Source organism: Enhydra lutris, unplaced genomic scaffold, assembly GCF_002288905.1.
Source record: "Enhydra lutris kenyoni isolate GAN:26980312 unplaced genomic scaffold, ASM228890v2 scaffoldscaffold12, whole genome shotgun sequence".
NCBI lineage: Eukaryota > Metazoa > Chordata > Mammalia > Carnivora > Mustelidae > Enhydra > Enhydra lutris.
In genome coordinates, this window is record NW_019154096.1 from 68446708 (window position 1) to 68466346 (window position 19639).

A 19639-nucleotide genomic window follows, 5' to 3' on the forward strand; every position below is an offset into this window, starting at 1 on the left:
TGGAAAAAGAATATTCAATATATCTATTAGTTTTATAATATAATATATCTATTAGTTTTATATTCTAGACTCTCAAGTTTTAAAAAGCTGAAAATTATTCAGGGTTGGGGAAAAGTTTAGAATGTGCGGCCAAGAAGGCACTTGGGGAAGTGAGGGCGAGGAGCACTTTGAGATACGACATTAGAACACACAGCTGCCTTCAGGGAGAGTTAAAGCGAGTTAAAGCTGCAAATGGAAAAAGAAAGCTAGTCTTTTCATCCTAACTGGCAAAAACCCTCTGAACTAGGTGAAATCTAGAGTTGAATATCAATCACGGATTATTTCCACCATAAGTTTTAGACCGGAATAATTTTAAAACATTAAAGACAAAAATAAAAACCCAGCACTTCAAAATAAATGGCAGCATGAGAGGAAAGAAAATGGACGGAAAGGAAAATCTAAAATCAAATATTTGAGGGGCACCTAGGTGGCTCATTTGGTTAAGCGTCCGACTCTTGATCTCAGCTCGGGTGTTTTCTCAGAGTCACGAGGTTCAAGCCCCACACTGGGCTCCACACCCACTACTTAAAAAACAAACAAACAAACAAAGCTAAGAGAGTATCTGAATATGAAACTTAACTCATGGTCACAAAAAGAATGTACATCCATTTTAGAAAACTTGGAAATACTACAGTTGACTCACCTCTCGAGTAGCTAGCTGGTTGCTGAGCTCCTCAGCCTTCTCAATGTTCCACTCCTCCACAGCCTGGTCTATGCTCTTTTCAAGGCCCGACTAGAAAGTAAAGAAACCTAAAGCTTAAAAGCAGGAAAAAAGGCAAATATTTGCTGGCAAAGACTATGTCACAGGGCTACACCGAACACATTACATACTTTGATCATTTAATTTTCATGATGACCCCTGTGGTAGTTGGTACCACTCCCATTTGCTGATGAGAAGGCCACGCAGAGATTATCAAATGACTTATTCAAAGCCAGATAACTTCCTGAACTAAGAAAAAGGAGATGCCTATACAGACTTTTGTGACTTCAAGGACTACGCTTTCCCTTAATAACAATATAACGTTAGCGACAACAACAGTTAAAATGACAGCACGCTTATTATGTAGTAGACCCTGACTTACAACTATAAGAAAGCTCATTTATCCTCCTAAAAACTTCACAAAATACTGTTACCCTATTTTTGAACATGAAGAAACTGAGGCCTCAGACTCACGAACGTGGCCAAGGTCAGAACCTGTAAGCGGTAAGGCCATTGCATGAATATGGGTCTGCCCAGAGCCTGTGCTCTCAACCACCGTTTTCCTCTGCCTCTTCTCTCTACTGCCCCTTCCTGTAGCTTGAGGCCTTCCTTCAATAGCCCCTCTAGTCTTTGACGATGGGTATCAAGTTAGATATTAAATAGGGGAATAATGTAACATAAGAGAACAAGTTTTATTTTCCTATGGAAATGTTTTTATTTACTAGGTGAAGATGCTTTAGGAAATCATAATTAATATTTTCATGTGATTACCAAACACACCAGGTAGGATTCGTCATATATTTATGGAAAGAAGCTTAGACTTAAATAATTGAGGTTAGCCTGTGGAAATAGTTACCATGTAAAATAAAAAAATATTTAAAATAGTCTAATGTATGGTTCCCACAAGAAAATTCTGCCCTAACAATGGCTTAGCCAGTGTGTCTTCCATGTTTTTAGTTCCCAATTTCTCTCTCATCTAGTAAAAGGGACCCCAGGAATGCCTCTGCCTGTCAGCGTACTGCTTGATTACAGCCATCATCTAAGTGAAATTTTGTTCCTGTGCAGCCTCTGTGGAAACAAGACTTAAAAATGCCAATTTACACACACACACACACACACGGAACACTAGTCAGCCATCAAAAAGAATGAAATTTTGCGGTTTGCAATGATGTGGATGGAGCCACAGTGTATTATGCTGAGGGAAATAAGTCAGAGAAAGACAAATACCGTAAGATTTCATTCGTATGTGGAATTTAAGAAACAAAACACAGAGGAGCACCTCGGTGGTGCAGTCAGTCGAGCATCCAACTCTGGATTTCCACTCAGGTCATGATCTTGGGGGTCTTAAGATCAAGCCCCATGTCAGGCTCCTCGCTGGGCAGGGAATTTGTTTAGGATTCTCTCCCACCACCCTCTGCTCACTCACACCCTCCCCCTCTCCAAGTAAATAAATCTTTAAAAAACAAACCAGATGAACATATGGGGCAGGGGGTGGGGAGAAAGAGGGAAACAAACCATAAAAGACTCTTAATGGTAGAGAACCAACTGAGGGTTGATGAGGGGAGGTAGGTGGGGGAGGGGCTAGATGGGGGATGGGTCTTAAGGAGGGCACTTGTTATGATGAGCACTGGGTGTTATACTGTAAGTGATGGATCACTAAATTCTACTTCTGAAATCAATATTACACTCTATGTTAACTAATTAGAATTTAAATGAAAATTTGAAAAGAAAAAAAAAATGCCCACACATAATCTGCTTAAAAAGATGATGGAACACAGACCAGTAAGGTTATCATTAGTTGAATGAAGATCATCCCTTCTCACAATCCCTCACCCCACCTAAGGTCTTGATAGGATGACACACTTATAATCCTTGCTCCCAACTGTAGCTTAAGACCATCATTCAGTAGGCCTTAGTCTCTGATCCTTGGCCATGATCCTAGGCCAGGTGGCTCTCCTGTCCTTTTCCCATTCTGGCCCTATGATCACCAGTGTCCAGAAATTCTTTTTGGGGGGCACCCGTGTGGCTCAGCCAGTTAAGCATCAGCCTTCTGGTCAGGTCATGATCCCGGGGTCCTTGGATCGAGCCCCAGATTAGGCTCCCCACTAAGCAGGGAGTCTGCTTCTCCCTCTCCCACTGCCCCACCCCCAGTTTGTGCTTTCTGTCTTGCTTACTCTCTCTCAAATAAATAAAATCTTTAAAAAAAAAAACAAAACACAGAAATTCTTTTTTGTATTTCTGAAGAACTCTTCTCACCACCCAAAAAACATCCTGGACTCACTTTTCCAACATCCTTCATCCTCAGGGACCTCTAACTAATAACCCACCCCAGAGTCCATACTCCAGGCCAGTGACACTCCAAGTGTGGTCTGTGCACCTCTTCAGGTCTGTGAATGGTGCCGGTCTATGAACTGAGCTTGTGCCAGAATGCAAATCAACTACAAGACTATACTCAGCTTTGACATTTTTTTTTTTAAAGGGAGAAGGACAACAAGACTTTCTCAAATCAGAAAGTAGTACACTGAGCTATATTCAGATACAAGCTCTGTATCTCTTGGAAGACCAATTCTTTGAAAAGGCTTGCTCTGGACCAGGCAATAGACATCACCTGAAAGCTCTAATTCCAAAGCTTTACAATCTGGAATTCTCTCTGAACTCAAGATTCTGTCCTTTGACTTATCCCAAGTTTCATAGCCAGAGAACCTGCATTGTCTTCATTTGTAACCCTGTCCTGGGACCACTGTATTCATTCTCAGAGTCCTTCAGTCCCTCCCTGGATTCTTCTAACCTCCTTCTCTGGCCTGCCGCCCATGATTAATCTTTTCTAACTCTAAGCCAGGAGTTCTCCAAGTTGAAGTCTGGACCAGCAGCATCAGCACTACTGGGGCACTTGTCAGAAATACAAATGCTCTGAATCAGAAACTGGGGTTGGGGCCCAGCAACTCACTGACGCTAACAAGGCCAAAGTTTGAGAACCACTGACTTAAGCAATACCTTCAACTTCCTCCCACATGTTACCTTGTTTTGGCTACTCCCAGCCACTTGTTTCTACTACTTTAACATCTTCCTCTTCCTTCTTCTCAGTAATGTATGCAGTCCTAGGGCTTCAATTACTTCTTATAAGCTGCTTTACAGATCTCTGACTAATTCAAAACATCTGACCTCTCAGCTATTCCAAGATCTATATCTCCAGCTACTTGCTAGTTATCTTCATATTGAAGCCTTGCAAAGACAGGGTCTCTAACTTCTTGTTATGCCTAAAACAAGCTCATCACTTACTGCCCCCCTGCTTCCCCTTCAGAGCTGACAACCCACTTAGTCACCCCAGACAGAATCCTTAGTGGTCTTCAATGCCTCCAATCCTTTGCTCCTATTTTAACTCTTTTCATAGGGTGTCTCATGTTTCCTTTCTGGGCTTCTTCAAGGTCTCATCATCTCCTGTTGGGAAGATGATAGCCTTCTCCAAATTAGTTTTCTGTCTTTCTAAAGTAGAGATACCATGTCACTAGCCAGCTTGAAAACATGACCACTTCTTTATTCCTTTTGAATTACACCAAAATGCCTTCACAATAGGTTCCCACAATGCTTTCTCAGTCCCATCTTGGGTAATGCTGTACTTGCCAATCTCTGGTCACATCTACCATTCTCTTACTGTCCCCTATGCACCTGATTTGTTTCTACTGGAAAAATCTTAACCATCCTTGCACGTCCCATGTCAAATGTTACCTTCCTACCTCTGTAGGTTCACTTATCAGTACACACCCACGGACCCTGCTTTATTCTGCCCCATGCCCAGTACCTAAGTGCCGTGTGCACTGCTCTCCCCATGCTGTGCTGTCACTGCACTCCAAGACTCTCGTTAGCACCCATGGGTCTCTCTCCCCTCCCAGGTTCTAGGCTCACCAAGCACAGACCTCTTCAAGCACCTAACCTGACTGAGAGGCACTCAGTCAGCTTCTGTTACTGAGTTAACGGTCACAGTGCAGTAATCCATGATTGTATTAATACTGAAAGGATCCCACCCAAATGAGGACCATTCGTGACCTAGCCACTGCTTTGACAAGTTCCCAGGAGAATTCTACAACAGTAATATTGGGGTAATAGTACCCCTATGACTAAACAAGAGCAACATTTTCTTATACTTCTTGATGTATAAATCTTTCCCACTACTGGCATATGCATTTCTTTGAGGGCATGGAGAATATCTTCCTCATCTTGGACTCCCAGAGCCCTAGCAAAGTCCCTGTCTCTAGAATTTTATTTTTTGTTTTTAAAATAGAAATAAAATATCTTATTTAAGAAATGAGAATAAATGGCTCTCCTTCCTGCACAGAATATTAGTTATCTCCTCAAATATATATGAAAACAAAATACTAACAGCAAACTTCAATTTTCCCTGCACCACAAATTCTGGGGGAGCCAGTTATATCAACCCAGACTTCATCTATCCCAACCTCTCATTTCAGCAACCTGGTCCCTAATGTCATCCATTCTTGCGCCTGTCCAGCTGATTCCACATAATAGCTTTGTATGTTTCCCTCCAATTATGTAAGTTTCCTAAGATTAGTTAGACCTGGGTGCTGTACTCCTTTAGTCTAGGACCTAGAGTAATCAGATGAGTGAGTAAAAAGGAACCCACTCTATTTTTACCACCAATACCCTGAATAAACCAGGGGTCTGCTTATCAAGTCATTTTGCTTCATCAACTTGCTAACTTCCCTTTGGTTATCATGGAACCACTGCTTATAGTTAATGTCACAAAGATAGAAACCAAAAATACTCCCCTCTTCTAGAAACTTATATGAACTGCTGAGCTTGTAAGTATAAATTTTCACTTAAAAATAAGTCAGCTAAAATTACACATCTATCTCTTCACCATCAACCAACTCCCATTCCCCCAGCCATTCAGAGCACTGGCACAATATAGCAGAAAGAGCTGGAACAGAAGTGGTGGTCAGGAGCGGTGGTCATGGCTCCCGGCAAATGAGATTTCCTCGAAGGAAGAACAAAGCCTCAGTTTCCTTCAAGAAAAATGACATGACAGGCATGATAACCAAAATTCTCTCCTAGAAATAAAATTGCACTTACATGTTCAATTTTGTTTTTAGCTCTTTTGAAAGTTTTTTTATATTCAACAAAATTTCAATAGATAAAACTTTATTTTTTCTCTCCCTTTTCCCCTTTTTCTTTCTTAGTTTCTTTTTTTTTTTTTTTGGACAATATATTTAAGTAAAATATAATACTTCCTTTTGGCTCTGAAAAATTTCTGGTTCCATCTAAAATGATACTAACATTGTAAATACACTCAAAATGCTAACATTAGTAAAAAAAAATATCTTAAGGTAAAACATTTCCATCATCTTAAGACCATAATAACAGTTTACAAAGAATATGGCTGGTAAGGTCAGATCCAGGGGTTCAAATTCCAGCTCCTCTACTTAATGGCTGAGAAACTCGGTGATTCCTAGACCTCTACAGCTTATAGTTACCTCACCTGCGAAAAGAGAGTAATACCGCATCCTCTGCAAGTTTACGGTAAGGGTCAAAGGAAATAGATGTAAAATGCTGAGCAAAACTTTAGAATATAGCATCACTCGATAAATAAGCTGTTCATATTATTTTATCTAAATATCAGGATACCATTAAAACCAACAGGCGGTCTAGCTCCATACAGCTACAGATCTCCTCATAATTCATCAAGGCCTGAGCCCCAAGCGTACAACCCAAGAATTCAACTCTGAGTCAGAAAGTAATTTCATGGGGCGCCTGTGTGGCTCAGTGGGTTAAGCTGCTGCCTTCGGCTCAGGTCATGATCTCAGGGTCCTGGGATCGAGCCCCGAGTCGGGCTCCCTGCTCAGCAGGAAGCCTGCTTCCCTTCCTCTCTCTCTGCCTGCCTCTCTGCCTACTTGTGATCTCTGTCAAATAAGTAAATAAAATCTTAAAAAAAAAAAGAAAGTAATCTCATGAAGTAAGGTCCGATTATTAAGTCTTAAAAAATATTAAGTTGAACCCAAGAGTACCTCTACTGGAATTATCTCTGATGTCTCTCATAGAACAGAAGTGGGACTGATGATACTCTGCGGGGCCTCGGTATGCTTCTCAGGTGTCTCTTGTCAGGAATCAGAACTTAGCTTAAGATATATGCACTTCAATACAGGCAAACAAATTTAGAGACAGCACTTCGGCCACAGGTGGAAAACATCCTAGGCCAGTATCTAACAGGTTCCCACAAGGCCATAAATAACCTCTAATTAACAGTTTTGCTGCAGATCTCAAGAAGACAAATATCCAAGAAATGTATGGGTACGAGGTCTAACATGAAGGACCGGTCACCCAGATGTGCATAAGCAGAATCTGTTTTAACATACGATTAGAGCACCTCCAGGCAAACTGTACAATATATTTCTTTCTTTTTTTTTTTTTTAAAGATTTTATTTATTTATTTGACAGCGCAAGTAGGCAGAGAGGCAGTCAGAGAAAGAGAAGGAAGCAGGCTCCCCACTGAGCAGAGAGCCCGATGCGGGGCTCGATCCCAGGACCCTGGGATCATGACCCGAGCCGAAGGCAGAGGCTTTAATCCACTGAGCCATCCAGGTGCCCCATGTACAATATATTTCTACAGAAATGTTGCTACTAGATATTTGGATAATATAGTCAATGTTTAAAGCTTAATACAAGTGAACTATCCACTGAAGTTTGCTGTGTCTAATTAAAACTAATATCTAAGGGAGAAAAAAAATTAGGCAATCTCTCCATAAAGAAGGAAGGAAAATAAATAACTAAGAATTAGTGGTGTTACCTTTATGTATAAATCATACCTACTTAAATTATCTGAATCACCACCTGGGGATCAAAAGATAATGCTTTGGGGGCACCTGGGTGGCTCAGTGGGTTAAGCCTCTGCCTTCAGCTCAGGTCAAGATCTCAAGGTCCTGGGATCGAGCCCCGCATCAGGCTCTCTGCTCAGCGGGGAACCTGCTTCCCTTCCTCTCTCTCTCTGCCTGCCTCTCTGCCTACTTGTGATCTCTCTCTCTCTCTGTCAAATAAATAAATAAAATATTAAAAAAAAATAATGCTTTTTAATTGTGTAACTGATACCAGGGGAACAGTCATGGTTCCACTCCAACCCTCCCCTTCACACCACCACTTCTGCCTCCTCCAGACCACTACCCTACATCCCTCCCCCACCAACACCTACGCGGGCAGTCAGCCTTTTATCTCATCTGTGTTTTAGAGTTTCAAGTAAAATTTTGGTTAGAAAAAGCATCCTACTAAAAAAAAAAATTTGAAAAAAGCTACACTATACAATTCAAGTTTCTTCTCATAAACAACTAAAAAAATTATCAAAGACATTGTGCAATCACTCTTAAAATTATTAAAATTTAAGTCTGGTTTTTCATGCCAAAAAGTATACATTAAGTATACATAAAACTACTTCAATAGTGACTGCTGATGAATCAAACTGATTCAACTAAAGAATACTTGAGATATTAATGATGAAATTAATGAGTTAAATTTGTTCTAAAGATATTCCTACGTAGATTCATAATAATTATTATTATTACAGAATTATTAATAAGTCCCAGTACTACAGAAACAGTATTAAAGCTGTAATTAATACAAAGAACACTTTAGAACAGCTTTGGATGTTAAGAAAATTATATTTAAAAAAAAAAAATCCTCTCTGTATTGTGAGGAAAGCTGGTGACAGCACTGTTGTAAATACACATCCTTGGTTGAGCAACAGTTTTAGCTTGGCAGGGTTCCAAAGAAAGGAAGAAAGGAAGCAAACAAAGCAAGCAAGAAAGAAAACATGGTGGGGGGAGGACTGCACAATAGACATAAGATTAAGAAGTTTGGTTTTTCCATTCTTGAGGACTGAGTGAGATACAGAATAAAAGGGCTCTTTCAGATATGGTAAGAGACGAGCCTCTGCTCCTGAGAAATAAAATAATGGGCTGGAAATCCATGTGAGCTTTGTCCAAACTGCACCACAGATTTTCATGATCCTCTCTGTACTTCTTCAGCAGCAGTTATTATCGGCTAGACTTACATTTATTCTTCGCTTTTATCTTGGTGCCTCCAATGTGGACATTCCTTAATGTCTATTTACTCTGTTGGATTCACAGTAGATTTTAGCATGACAGCAAAAGGGGCGCAAGTAAAACAGGGAGACAGTGATCCCAATCCAAAGGAGGGGCACAAACCTGCAGGCGCACACTCATGCTGAACTATCAAGAGAATAGGACATCATTTGGCCCATTAAATCCTTCTCTTCCTTTCATGCTTGCATTTTTTAACAGAATAGTACATGCTGGCAAAATCTTGGGCAGAGGCAAGCCTGGCCAATGCCAGTTTCCTTGTTTAGAAAAATGCCGTGACTTTCTTAGTCAGCTGTCATTCGTACAGAGGAATGTCTACCGTTCAGAAAATCCAACTTGGGGTGGCTCAGTCATTAAGAAAATCCAAACTCATCAAATAGATTAATGAGTGATCACAAAAGGATTTAGAGGGGACTTCCCTGAAACAGAAATCTTGTTTTTTAAAATGATGTTTGACTTAAATTTCTTTTCCTAGAGTCCATCTAACATATAATGTGAAACAGAACATTAGTTCATAAAACCGAGTTGCTTAAAAGAATTCACCCAAGTCATTCTAGCCTTTATTAAGATTACTCTATGCAAATCTCAAATTCTAGACAATGAGTAAGAGCCGTATCTAGCCAGGATCAAGAAGGTACAATTTCCTATACGTAGGATAACAATAAAATTCTAATTTGGAGAAATTTTTTAAAAATCATTAATTTTTTACTTTTTGGAATGGTTAACAGCTTCACTAAGAAATAGTTTAGACATTCTGAAGTCAAGAGTTCTGAGAAAATATAACAAATACTATAAATAAGGGAAGATCAAAAACCACCTAATTCATGAGTAAAACTTAAAACAACTTTCCTATTCGAACCAATACTTAGCATTCCTTCCCTCAAAACAACAACGTAGTCAGCAGTGGGGACTGTACAGCAGGATGGCTGGAGACCGCCCACTCCCATCAGCCATGGCCCTCCTCCCTCACGCTTTAGAACAGGCTTACGCAGTCCAGAGTATCCTTCTCACAAGATCCCTCCTCCCCGCCCACCAGACTCACAGGGGTCAAGAGCAGATAACTGCATTTTGAAGTGCTGACCAGTTCTTCTGCAGTGAAGCTAGAGAACGGAGCATGGGGTCATAAAGCCCGGGTTTTACTGTCACCTCTACCAGCGATCTTTCTTTGTAAGAATGTAAGCATTTTTGCACCTGCTTGAACATTTGTGAAACAGATATTGCTCAGTCAGTTAAGGGTCTGTCTTGATTTCCAACTCAGGTCATGATCTCAGAGTCCTGGGATCTAACCCAACATCGGGCTCCCGACTCAGTGGGGAGTCAGCTAGAGATTCTCTCCCTCTACCCCTCCCCTCACACGCATGCATGCACTCTCTCTCTTTCTCTCTAATGAATAATCTTTAAAAAAAAAAAAAAAGAAAGAAAGAAAGAAAGAAAAGGAAGTGGTGTTGGTTCCAATTCCCCAGGGTTCTGGGGACTAAATGACAAAAATTCTTAGCAAAACTGGAATCAAAAGGTTCACATGCAAAATTCTACTGTCAGTTCCTTCATGCACACACCCTCAATGACGCAGTACCACCCGATGATGGGTTTAACATCTGAGGTTTGTTTCACAAGAAATATTGATCAGAATGATCTCTATGTACCCACAGTAGTCTACAGGTCTACAGAAATGATTCATGAAGAAGGAATCTGTCTACACAGGCAGGATACAATATACTTGGGCTTCAACAAGGCAGGCGCCTGAACCTCTAGCCCTATCATTCAGTGCTCAATTTTCATGCTCCTGAAGTACACACTCCCTGATGTGAATATGTAAGTCACTCATGCATTTAAGACTCTACTAAGTGTTCACATCATCGATAGACTGATGACGTCCAAATGTGGATCTCCAGCTCAGATTCTCCTGAGTTCCTGCCTCATTTTTACCAACCATCTCTCTACTCCTGCCCACTGATATCACTCATGCCCCAGTGAACTTTGGACAGGCCCTATCCACCCCTCTCCCCACCCAGCCTTCCTATTTCGTACCTAGCATCACTATTCACAATGCTGCTGAAGGTAAAAACTGGAACGGCTCTCTTCCTCTCCTTACGCCCCACTTCCTCTCCACCACTTCACAAAGCATCAGAGGTAAATACTGTCCATGCTCCTCCTAGAGGAGACCCCAAATCCACCCACTTTTCTCCATCTTCAGGAGCATCATTCCTGCTCAAGCCACCATCCTCTCGTGCCTAGAAGAGTCTCTTCTTGTCTACTTTTGCTGCTCCTGTTTTTTGGCCTTTCTCTACACAAGAGCAATCTTTACAAACATAACTTCGATCATATCACTCCCTTAACTTAAAACCCTCGAATGACTCTCAGCTACACTGTAACTAAAACCCAGTTCCTTATTCTGCCCCTTCAGGGCCTTCACAGTTTGGTCCCTGGCTGCCTGCCTCTCCTAACCCGTGCTGGGCTACTCTCCTTGTTGACCTCATCCAGCCAAGTTGATATTCTTACAGTTACTCAAATGTCCCACGATGACTCATTTTCCCCAGGACCTTTACCCAGGTTAGTACCTCTACATGAGTGTTCTGTATATAGATGCTTTCTTCCCATCTTTCAGGTCTCACTGAAGTGGCATCTTCCAAGAAAGGTCATCCCTGACCACCTAAACTAAAGTGGAACCTCCATTTTAACGTCTTCGCAACATCCTGTTTATTTCCTTAACACCATTTTTTTTAATGGTTTGTAACTATATATTTACTTTATTACCTAACATCTTGTTTCGTGTACAGTAGGCATTTTAACTTTTTCACTGAATTAATTAATGAGGAAAATACCTTAGGCAAGGCTAACCACAAACATTTTCTACAGGCTAATATAAGATGCGATAAAAAAAGATCTTACCTTGTCAACTTTTTTCTTTTTAACAGGGGGGTCAAACCTATCATTGATTCCAAAATACTGAGTAAGCTCCTTCCACTGGGTTTCACTTGAGGTCTGTTCACTGCAAGACAGACAATAACTTATTTTTAGTGTTTTTAATTGGTTACTACAATTATAAATCACAAAAACTAGTTCTTATGTTTAAGAGGTAAGAAACTCAATTATTGGTACAAGTTCTACAATATTATCTAGAATAGATAATAATAGAATAAATAGATATTTTACCTATTCATTCATAGAACCTACCTATGAGTCTCTTCCTCATTCTTCAATTTACCTGAAAAGAATTCACAAAGTGTCAATACCTGAATATTCATTTATTTCCAAATTAATGTTTATTAAAAACTGTTGAGCTCAATCATTCACAATTTAACATTAGCAATACTGAAAATTAAATTAAAACAAAACACCTTTCCTGGAGCGTTTCCTTTTCTTCCTTCTGAATCCTGAAGTTGAGGTTTTCTGTTCAGCATGTTTTTTATGCAATTCTTGAAATTTCTATATAAAAGTTAAAAAAAAAAAGAGAAAAAGTAGTAAATATATTTTGAAGCAAAGCATATATTCAAAAATTACAAACATGTTGTGATAAAAATATATTCTAGCATTTATAAAAATACAAATTTAACAAAAGTAGTTCAGTTCTTCTTGACATACCCTATTTTCCAAGATTCTTTGACAACCTGATTTTGTATCTTCATTTATTTCGACATAAGTCAATCTGATTAGCTGAGAGTAAATTTCGATGATTCATACAGATGACAAAGAGATCAAATTAAAACAGAAGCTCATGTATTATGTTGAGCAAAGTAGCTAATCCTACTAAATGTTTTACTTCCTCTTTTTATAAAACACACCACCAAGATGAGAGTAAGTATCTGAGTGCCCAGTGAGCTGACCACAAACCCAGAGTATTCTGAGTCAATCTTCCCTACCTCGCAAGTACAGGCCCTCTGACCCTGGCAGAGACAGGAGCGTGCACAGACACACATGCACAAGCTTTAATAAGAACACATCAGAGAAAACCTACATGCCACATATTTAAGGGAATTCCAGAGGGGCACTCTTTGTATGCATTTACATTTGCCTCTGCCCCAGGTTTTGGTCCATCAGTTTGGAAATCTGAGATCTCTGTTTTTGTAATGGCCCCATCTTCTTTATCTTCCTGTAAGTTAAGTCCAGAGTTCTCTAATGGGGCTTCATCTTCAGAATTCAACTCAACATCACTTTCATTTAGGCCAGGAGGTAGTAGCCCACTCCACATCTTTTCTTCTGAAGAGAAAAAAGATGAATTTAGACATACAAAGTGGACATGGAAAGGAATTTAAAACCCCAAGAGTTTAGTAATTATCCCAGTGGTTTGGGAACAGTCAATCTAGACTTTTTTCTTTTAATCTAAAATCACATATACCTTCCATATTAAAAGAATTAAAATATTTGCTTGTACAAAATAAGTCAATCAGAGAAAGACAATGATCATATGATCTCTCTGATATGAAGAATTTGAGAGGCAGGGTGGGAGGTCTGGGGAATAGGGAAGGAAAAAATGAAACAAGATAATATCAGGAGGGAGACAAACCATAAGAGACTCTTAATCTCACAAAACAAACTGAGGGTTGCTGGGGGGTAGGGGGGTAGGGAGATGGTGGTAGGGTTATGGACATTGGGGAGGGTATGTGCTATGGTGAGTGCGAAATGTGTAAGCCTGATGATTCACAGACCTGTACCCCTGGGGCCAAAAAATACATTATATGTCAATAAAAATAATTAAATAAAAAAAATTTGCTTGTATAAGATGTTTTAAAGAGTACAAAGTAGTTAATTTGTTACAAGACAAACTTACAGATGAATGACTTAAAGAAAATAGGACCTGGATTCTCTAATATATATAGATAATTTTGTCTAAAAAAAATAAACTCAGTAAAAGCATTCATTGTTCTAAGAACCTAACAATATATACGTCACACAATTTAAGATTTATAATATTATATCTCAAGCTATCATAATTAAAAAAGAAAACAAAGTCAGATGTTTCACTGGTATTGAAACGAACTTTCAGGGGACTTACTGCCAAAGGAGTATGAAAACAGTTACTCAAAGGAAAATTTTTAGGCTGTGTAAGTAGTTTGAGGAAAGCATGGTGGTAAAAAGAATGTCCTAGTTTTAAATTTTACGAGTGGCTGCTAAAATACCAAATGGAGAATTAAATGTTAATCCTAACAATTTAACAAAAACATACAGCTTTTTTGAGTAACAATATCGTGTTTAGGAAACTACGGTTCAAGTTCAGGATAATATTTATCATTAGCTATCTGGCCCATTGGTAGACGGAATATTAACTACTGTTAAGCTTATCAAAAATGACCTTTAAAATTGGGAGTTATAATCATTTGCTAAAATAATAACGGAGGACGTTTTCAATATTAATCACATGGCATATGTCTCGACTCAAAACCACTTCATTCAAAAGATGCGTAAATAAGAGAAGTCAATTATACTGCCTGCTCATGATTTACCTGAAGGAATAAAACGCACGGATGGAAATTTTTGCCGACTTTTCTGCCCCCTATTGTGGTTAGCCTAATGAGAAAACCACCACCATTGTCTCTGAGACAAAGGCATCACTGGATTTTGCATTAATCTGAATAATGGATTCCAGATAACGTTTAAGGATCTCCTCCCAGGTCCAAAGAATCAGATCTTATTTTTGGCAGTATGGATCCCAGCCTCCTGAGCTGTTAGCCCTCTAAAACCACCTCACCAAAATACTCTTTTGGCTTTTTAAGAAGAAGGGCTCTGACATCTAACTGCTTCAGTTGTAATCCTCACCCTATCATATACTAGCAGTATGAGGAAATCATTTTTAACCACCTCTGACCCTCAGTTTTTTTCTGCTGTAATACAAGGATAATTATATTGCGTACAGGGCTATTCTGAGAATTAAATGAGATAAGCTATGAAAACACTCACCACAATGTTTAGGAGGTTCTAGGGGCTTGATCAATGCCGAGCTCTTTTTGCTATTAGTATTTCTGTGGCCATGTATTATATTTTTATAATTTCTGTTATGGGTGGCAGCATTCACAAGGTAGTTTTGAAGTTTCTAAGGTTGAGGTGCATTCACTTAGCAATTGATCCAAATCATTTACCTCCCTGATTTCCAAAGTCTAACATAAGTTTCTATAAAAAAATACTGGAGTCTGGTTTTCTGAATGGAGCAATAAAACCAGATTCAGGAAGACAATGGAGCCTAAATGTCAAGGCTCCTCTTTTGCACAGGTCTTTCCAAAGCATTATACCCAATTTCTATTTAGAATTTGTATTCCTTTTCTTAAAGAGGACACCCAAAATAATATAAGCTCCAAGCCCCATAAAACCTGGATCCATGCCTAAACCTAGACTGAGGATTTTAATAGTTGGAATGGGTAAACTTTAGATACTTTGTTAGCACAAAAGACATCATGTGAAATATGCCAATATTGAAAAACGAATGTTATGCCATCAATAAAAATATTTTTACTGTTCTGAGGAGTAGATGGAGGGGGAATGATAATAAGCTTCAACATGACTTTGCCACTGACAAATAAACCTTTAGGCTCATTATCTAATTCAGAACTTAAGGATAGTAACACATTTCAGATTCAGCGTTCTTAGCAAAATTGGGGTTCTATGTTTGAAACCAGTTTCTTTTCCCTTTCCATAGCAGCCTGTGCATGGCCACTGTGTGCCAGGCTCTCTTTAAGACATGAAGACAGGCAAACATATCTAAGGGAACCGGCATTCTACACACATGGCAAGTGTCTGTCCATCAGCAGCCAAGTACCACTCGGCCCAGACTTCAGTTGTGGCTGCTAGTGAAAGGCGCGTGCCTCTCTGATGCGCACAGTTCTACTGGAGCACACTGTTCCAGCATCCCTACAGGGTGTGTCTGTGCTCTGGGCACCCACATGAGCTTCACTCTGAGGAGCACTCTCGGGTGCCTTGGAGTCACCTGTCCCCATCAGCTTTCAAGCATTTTTGATCACCTTTTGGACCTTCTCAAAATCATCTATTTTTAGCTCGTTGCTGTGGCATGAAGTACTGTTTTCAGTATGACACTGGCTAGTATGATAATTTCTTGTGTGTGCCCATGGAAAAATGAAGAACTAAAATAAATTTTAGAAAGTAGATTCTACATCCAAATCCATAAATTAAGGCAAAATTCAAATAACACGTCTGAACTCAATCCCTGAACATCGTTCAAGTGGCGTGCCATTCTCCTGTGACTGCAAACACACACACACACATATACACACAAGGGCAACCCCATGGTCACTGATAAACACAGATAACTCACCGAGAAGACTGCAAAATGGAGCTGCCCACGTGAGCAGCAGTTCAACTGTAAATCAGCCAAATGAAGTGACTGCTTTGTGACTTGCTTTGGGCTCACGTTTGAAAACACTTTGAAAATTCACAGTATATTCATGTCACTCATACATTTCCAACTGTACTATGGTACCAACTGGTACCAACTGGTACTAGGTTAGGCCTCGTGTTCACTTGTTTTGGCTGCTCTTAAAGATGACTCTCTAATTCTCTGAAATGTCTCTTACCCTATGCCTTTATTCTAAAGCAAATCATTCCAAATTACCCTTTAAATGTGAAAATTATTTGGCCATTCTCAAGAGATGTGATGTACCAGTCAGATGCAATACTGGTTAAACCCCCAGAGGATAAGGGTTCTCTCCTCAACCCCGATACCACAGCCAAGATTTCTAGTTTTCAGTAAGACTGCATGTCAGACAAAACACCTGAAAGATGGGGGCGCCTGGGTGGCTCAGTGGGTTAAAGCCTCTGCCTTCGGCTCAGGTCATGATCCCAGGGTCCTGGGATAGAGCCCTGCATCGGACTCTCTGCTCCGCAGGGAGTCTGCTTCCCCCTCTCTCTGCCTGCCTCTCTGCCTACTTGTGATCCCTCTCTCTCTGTCAAATAAATAAAATCTTTAAAAAAAAAAAAAAAAACACCTGAAAGATGCTCTAGAGAAAGCCAAGGAGACCCCAGCAGTTACACAGAAGCAGAACCAGAAAGAAAAACAAAGCAAGTCAATGATGTATCTGGCATATACACAATGTCACATATAAACAAGATGACAGAAATTCTTTTACCATTAATCCCTACAACCACCCTTCCACTAGAAATTACTATCTAAACCCCTTTTACAGGTGGGGAAACTGACTTGCCTAAGGCATTGTAATCCGCTTATTTTACAAAAACAGAACTCTAGGGCTTCAACTTATTAACTTTTAGAGGCTGCAATTTAAGTAGTAATATATTCTTGGAGACAAAGATTTGAGAGTGGGTCTAAAGAATGACTCTAGCCTGTAATTTTGTTAAAATTTTGCTTCAGAAAAAAACTTACTCTTTAAAAGGAGAAACTTACGTAAGATCCTATACTAAATGTATACATAAAAATGACATTGGGTAATAATGTCACATTTTCTGGAAGATCAGGCGACTGCTTACAACCAAAACCCAATCTGAGCAGTTTAATGGGTAAATGCCTCCTGTCACTACTATTCCAGAATTTCAACTCCATTTTCACCATACGAAGCTGTCTTCTCATATTTTGTATCCAATTAGAATAATCACAGAAACCTGAATTTTGTCTGATCTGAATTTAATCCCAACCTGTATAATAATCATAAACCACCACCCACCCACCATCATGTTAAATAATTCACACAATAATCAGTTTCCATGATGCGGAATTACCTAACTAAAATACTTTTAAGCATGTATCAGCATTAATGTAAAAGTCCCATTCATGAAATATGCTGTCTTTTCTCAAAAAGATAAACTGAATCAGAGGCCTGACTTCGAATTAAGCTCCCAGTCTGATTACCCAAACTATTAACTTGGCAGGAGTTTGTATGTACGCATATGTTCCACTAAAAGACAGTGTTTAGTCGGGGCCTGGAAAACACGTTCCAAGACCCTGCACGGAAAGATTTCCGGTTAACCAATAACATTTCGAGGCTCACTTTAAGGCGGATGCCGTCGCGAGAATACTTACAAGGTTCAAGACTGCAAGAGGGTGACTCTAGAAAGGAACACCGCTTCCCGCTCGGCGGCACGACCCGGAACTCGGCAGGCTCGCCGGCGGCAGGGCCACACTCCGATCCCCCAGCGGGAAGCATCCCGTCCCGGGCACAGAACTAAGCGCCGCAGATTCGGGTGCAGGACGTCTAGCCCGCTGACACTCCCCTTAAATGCAGCTCTTCCCCGGGCTACAGCACTTGTAAACCGGAGGCTGTTTCCCCAGTCGAAAGCCTCTTCACCTTCTCACTTTGGCCGGGGTGGGACGGAGAACCCCTCTCCCACCAACAGGCTTCGGGAAGGCGCTACGTCCCTTCCAAGCGAAGCAGAGACCAGCCCTACGAATGCTTCCGTGGGCCTAGCCGGGGGTTCTGCCGGCTCGGCAGTGAGGCCGCCCACACCTGCTCACTGGCTCCCCGCACCCGGCCCTCCCGAGCCCGTCAAGTCGGAGGTCGGGGCGGCCGGGAAGCAGCCCGGCTATCAGCGGTACTCACCAGTCAGGAGCCGGCCCTCTGGCCGCCATCTTAAGACCCCGCCAACACCGCGCCTTCCCATTGGCTCCGGCATCTCAGCCAATGGACTGGGACCGTTCTGGCCCCGGGGTCGTCATGGCAACCGACCGCGCTTAGCGCCGCTTTCAGATCTGTTTGTAGCGCCGGATTCGTTCTTTCTGCTTCTTTTCTCTCACTGTTTCCCCCTTTCTTCTGGACATTTTTAAAGGCTTTGTTCTTTTCCCCATTCCCCGCTTCTCGCTGGTTTTGGGAATGAGGAAACTGCTGGCTTAGACCTTGAACTGAGTTCATTCCTCCTAGGCGGGAGGTTCGCTGTAGATGCTCTTTAGGCTCTTAAGGGAATATTTCCATTCCTTCAGCCTTTTACCCCTCACTCCCTCTCCCCTCCCTCCCTTTCCTTCCTTTTTTTCCTTCTGTACATATTTATGGAGCAGGCACCCTGCCAGCCTCTGCTTAGCGGAGAACAGTCCCGACTCCTGCTCTCCTGGTGCTTACCATCTGCTACACTGATCAGATGTGTGGCCTTGACTAAAAGCTTATTGAGCCCCTTTTCCGTGACAGCCACTGGTTCAGGCCCCGAGGGGGGGGGGTTGGGGGAGCATAGAAAATAAGTAAGGAAAAAAAGAGGAAAAAAAAGTGCTATGAAGAATACAAAGCAGAATAATGTAATAGTGATGAGAGTGCGGGCGATTTTAGAAATGCTTCCACTTTCCGAAATAGTGCTCTGTAATAATGATAAGACCACTTTCCTATCCTCGTGAGGATGATAAAAGAAAATACACATAGAGTCCTTAACACATCATCTTGCCTATAGTAATTTTAGTCTTAGCTACTTGTTACTGTTGTTAGCATTATAATGCCTTTCTTTGAAGCATTCTGAAAATGTGTAAGAATTTTTGCACTGCACTCTAATATATCATGATTTAGTGTAAACAGATGTTTAAGCTTATTAGGTAACTATCCATTACCTCACCCCCAGGGTCTCCCAGAGGGATATGCCAGTTTTATGGCATAGATTTCTGTAATCTCAGAATCATAATAAAACCCGAACTGACAAGATCAGGTCACACAAGTCCTTCTCCTGCTGACCTTCTCTGATTCTAGATGGAAGCAGATCGAGTGACTTCAGGATCTGTGTGAAAGTCTCCTGGCCAATTGTGTCTAGGTCTCAATAGCATTTTTCCCCAATCCAAATCTTTAACAAGTCAGGCAGTTAAAGAAAGGATTTGAGTAAAAGTGCTGCTATGGTTAATACATTTGGGCCTCTTCAGTACTGTCTTAGT

The 19639-nt window shown here is 40.7% G+C and overlaps 1 protein-coding gene across 3 annotated transcripts in view; it reads right to left on the reverse strand.

Annotated features, from left to right (window-relative positions):
* The window catches only part of LOC111145078 (family with sequence similarity 204 member A), a 32486-nt gene extending 14087 nt beyond the window's left edge, over positions 1 to 18399 (reverse strand). The window contains exons 1-6 of one of the 3 annotated variants that reach the window (XM_022499701.1): positions 18339 to 18399; positions 12797 to 13038; positions 12180 to 12267; positions 12016 to 12046; positions 11731 to 11830; positions 683 to 772 (exon numbers count right to left, since the gene is read on the reverse strand). In XM_022499701.1, coding sequence (XP_022355409.1) covers positions 683 to 772; positions 11731 to 11830; positions 12016 to 12046; positions 12180 to 12267; positions 12797 to 13038; positions 18339 to 18399 — 612 coding nt within the window. The other 2 variants (XM_022499703.1, XM_022499702.1) reach the window with 2 other exon arrangements.
* Between the last annotated feature and the right edge of the window lie 1240 nt (positions 18400 to 19639).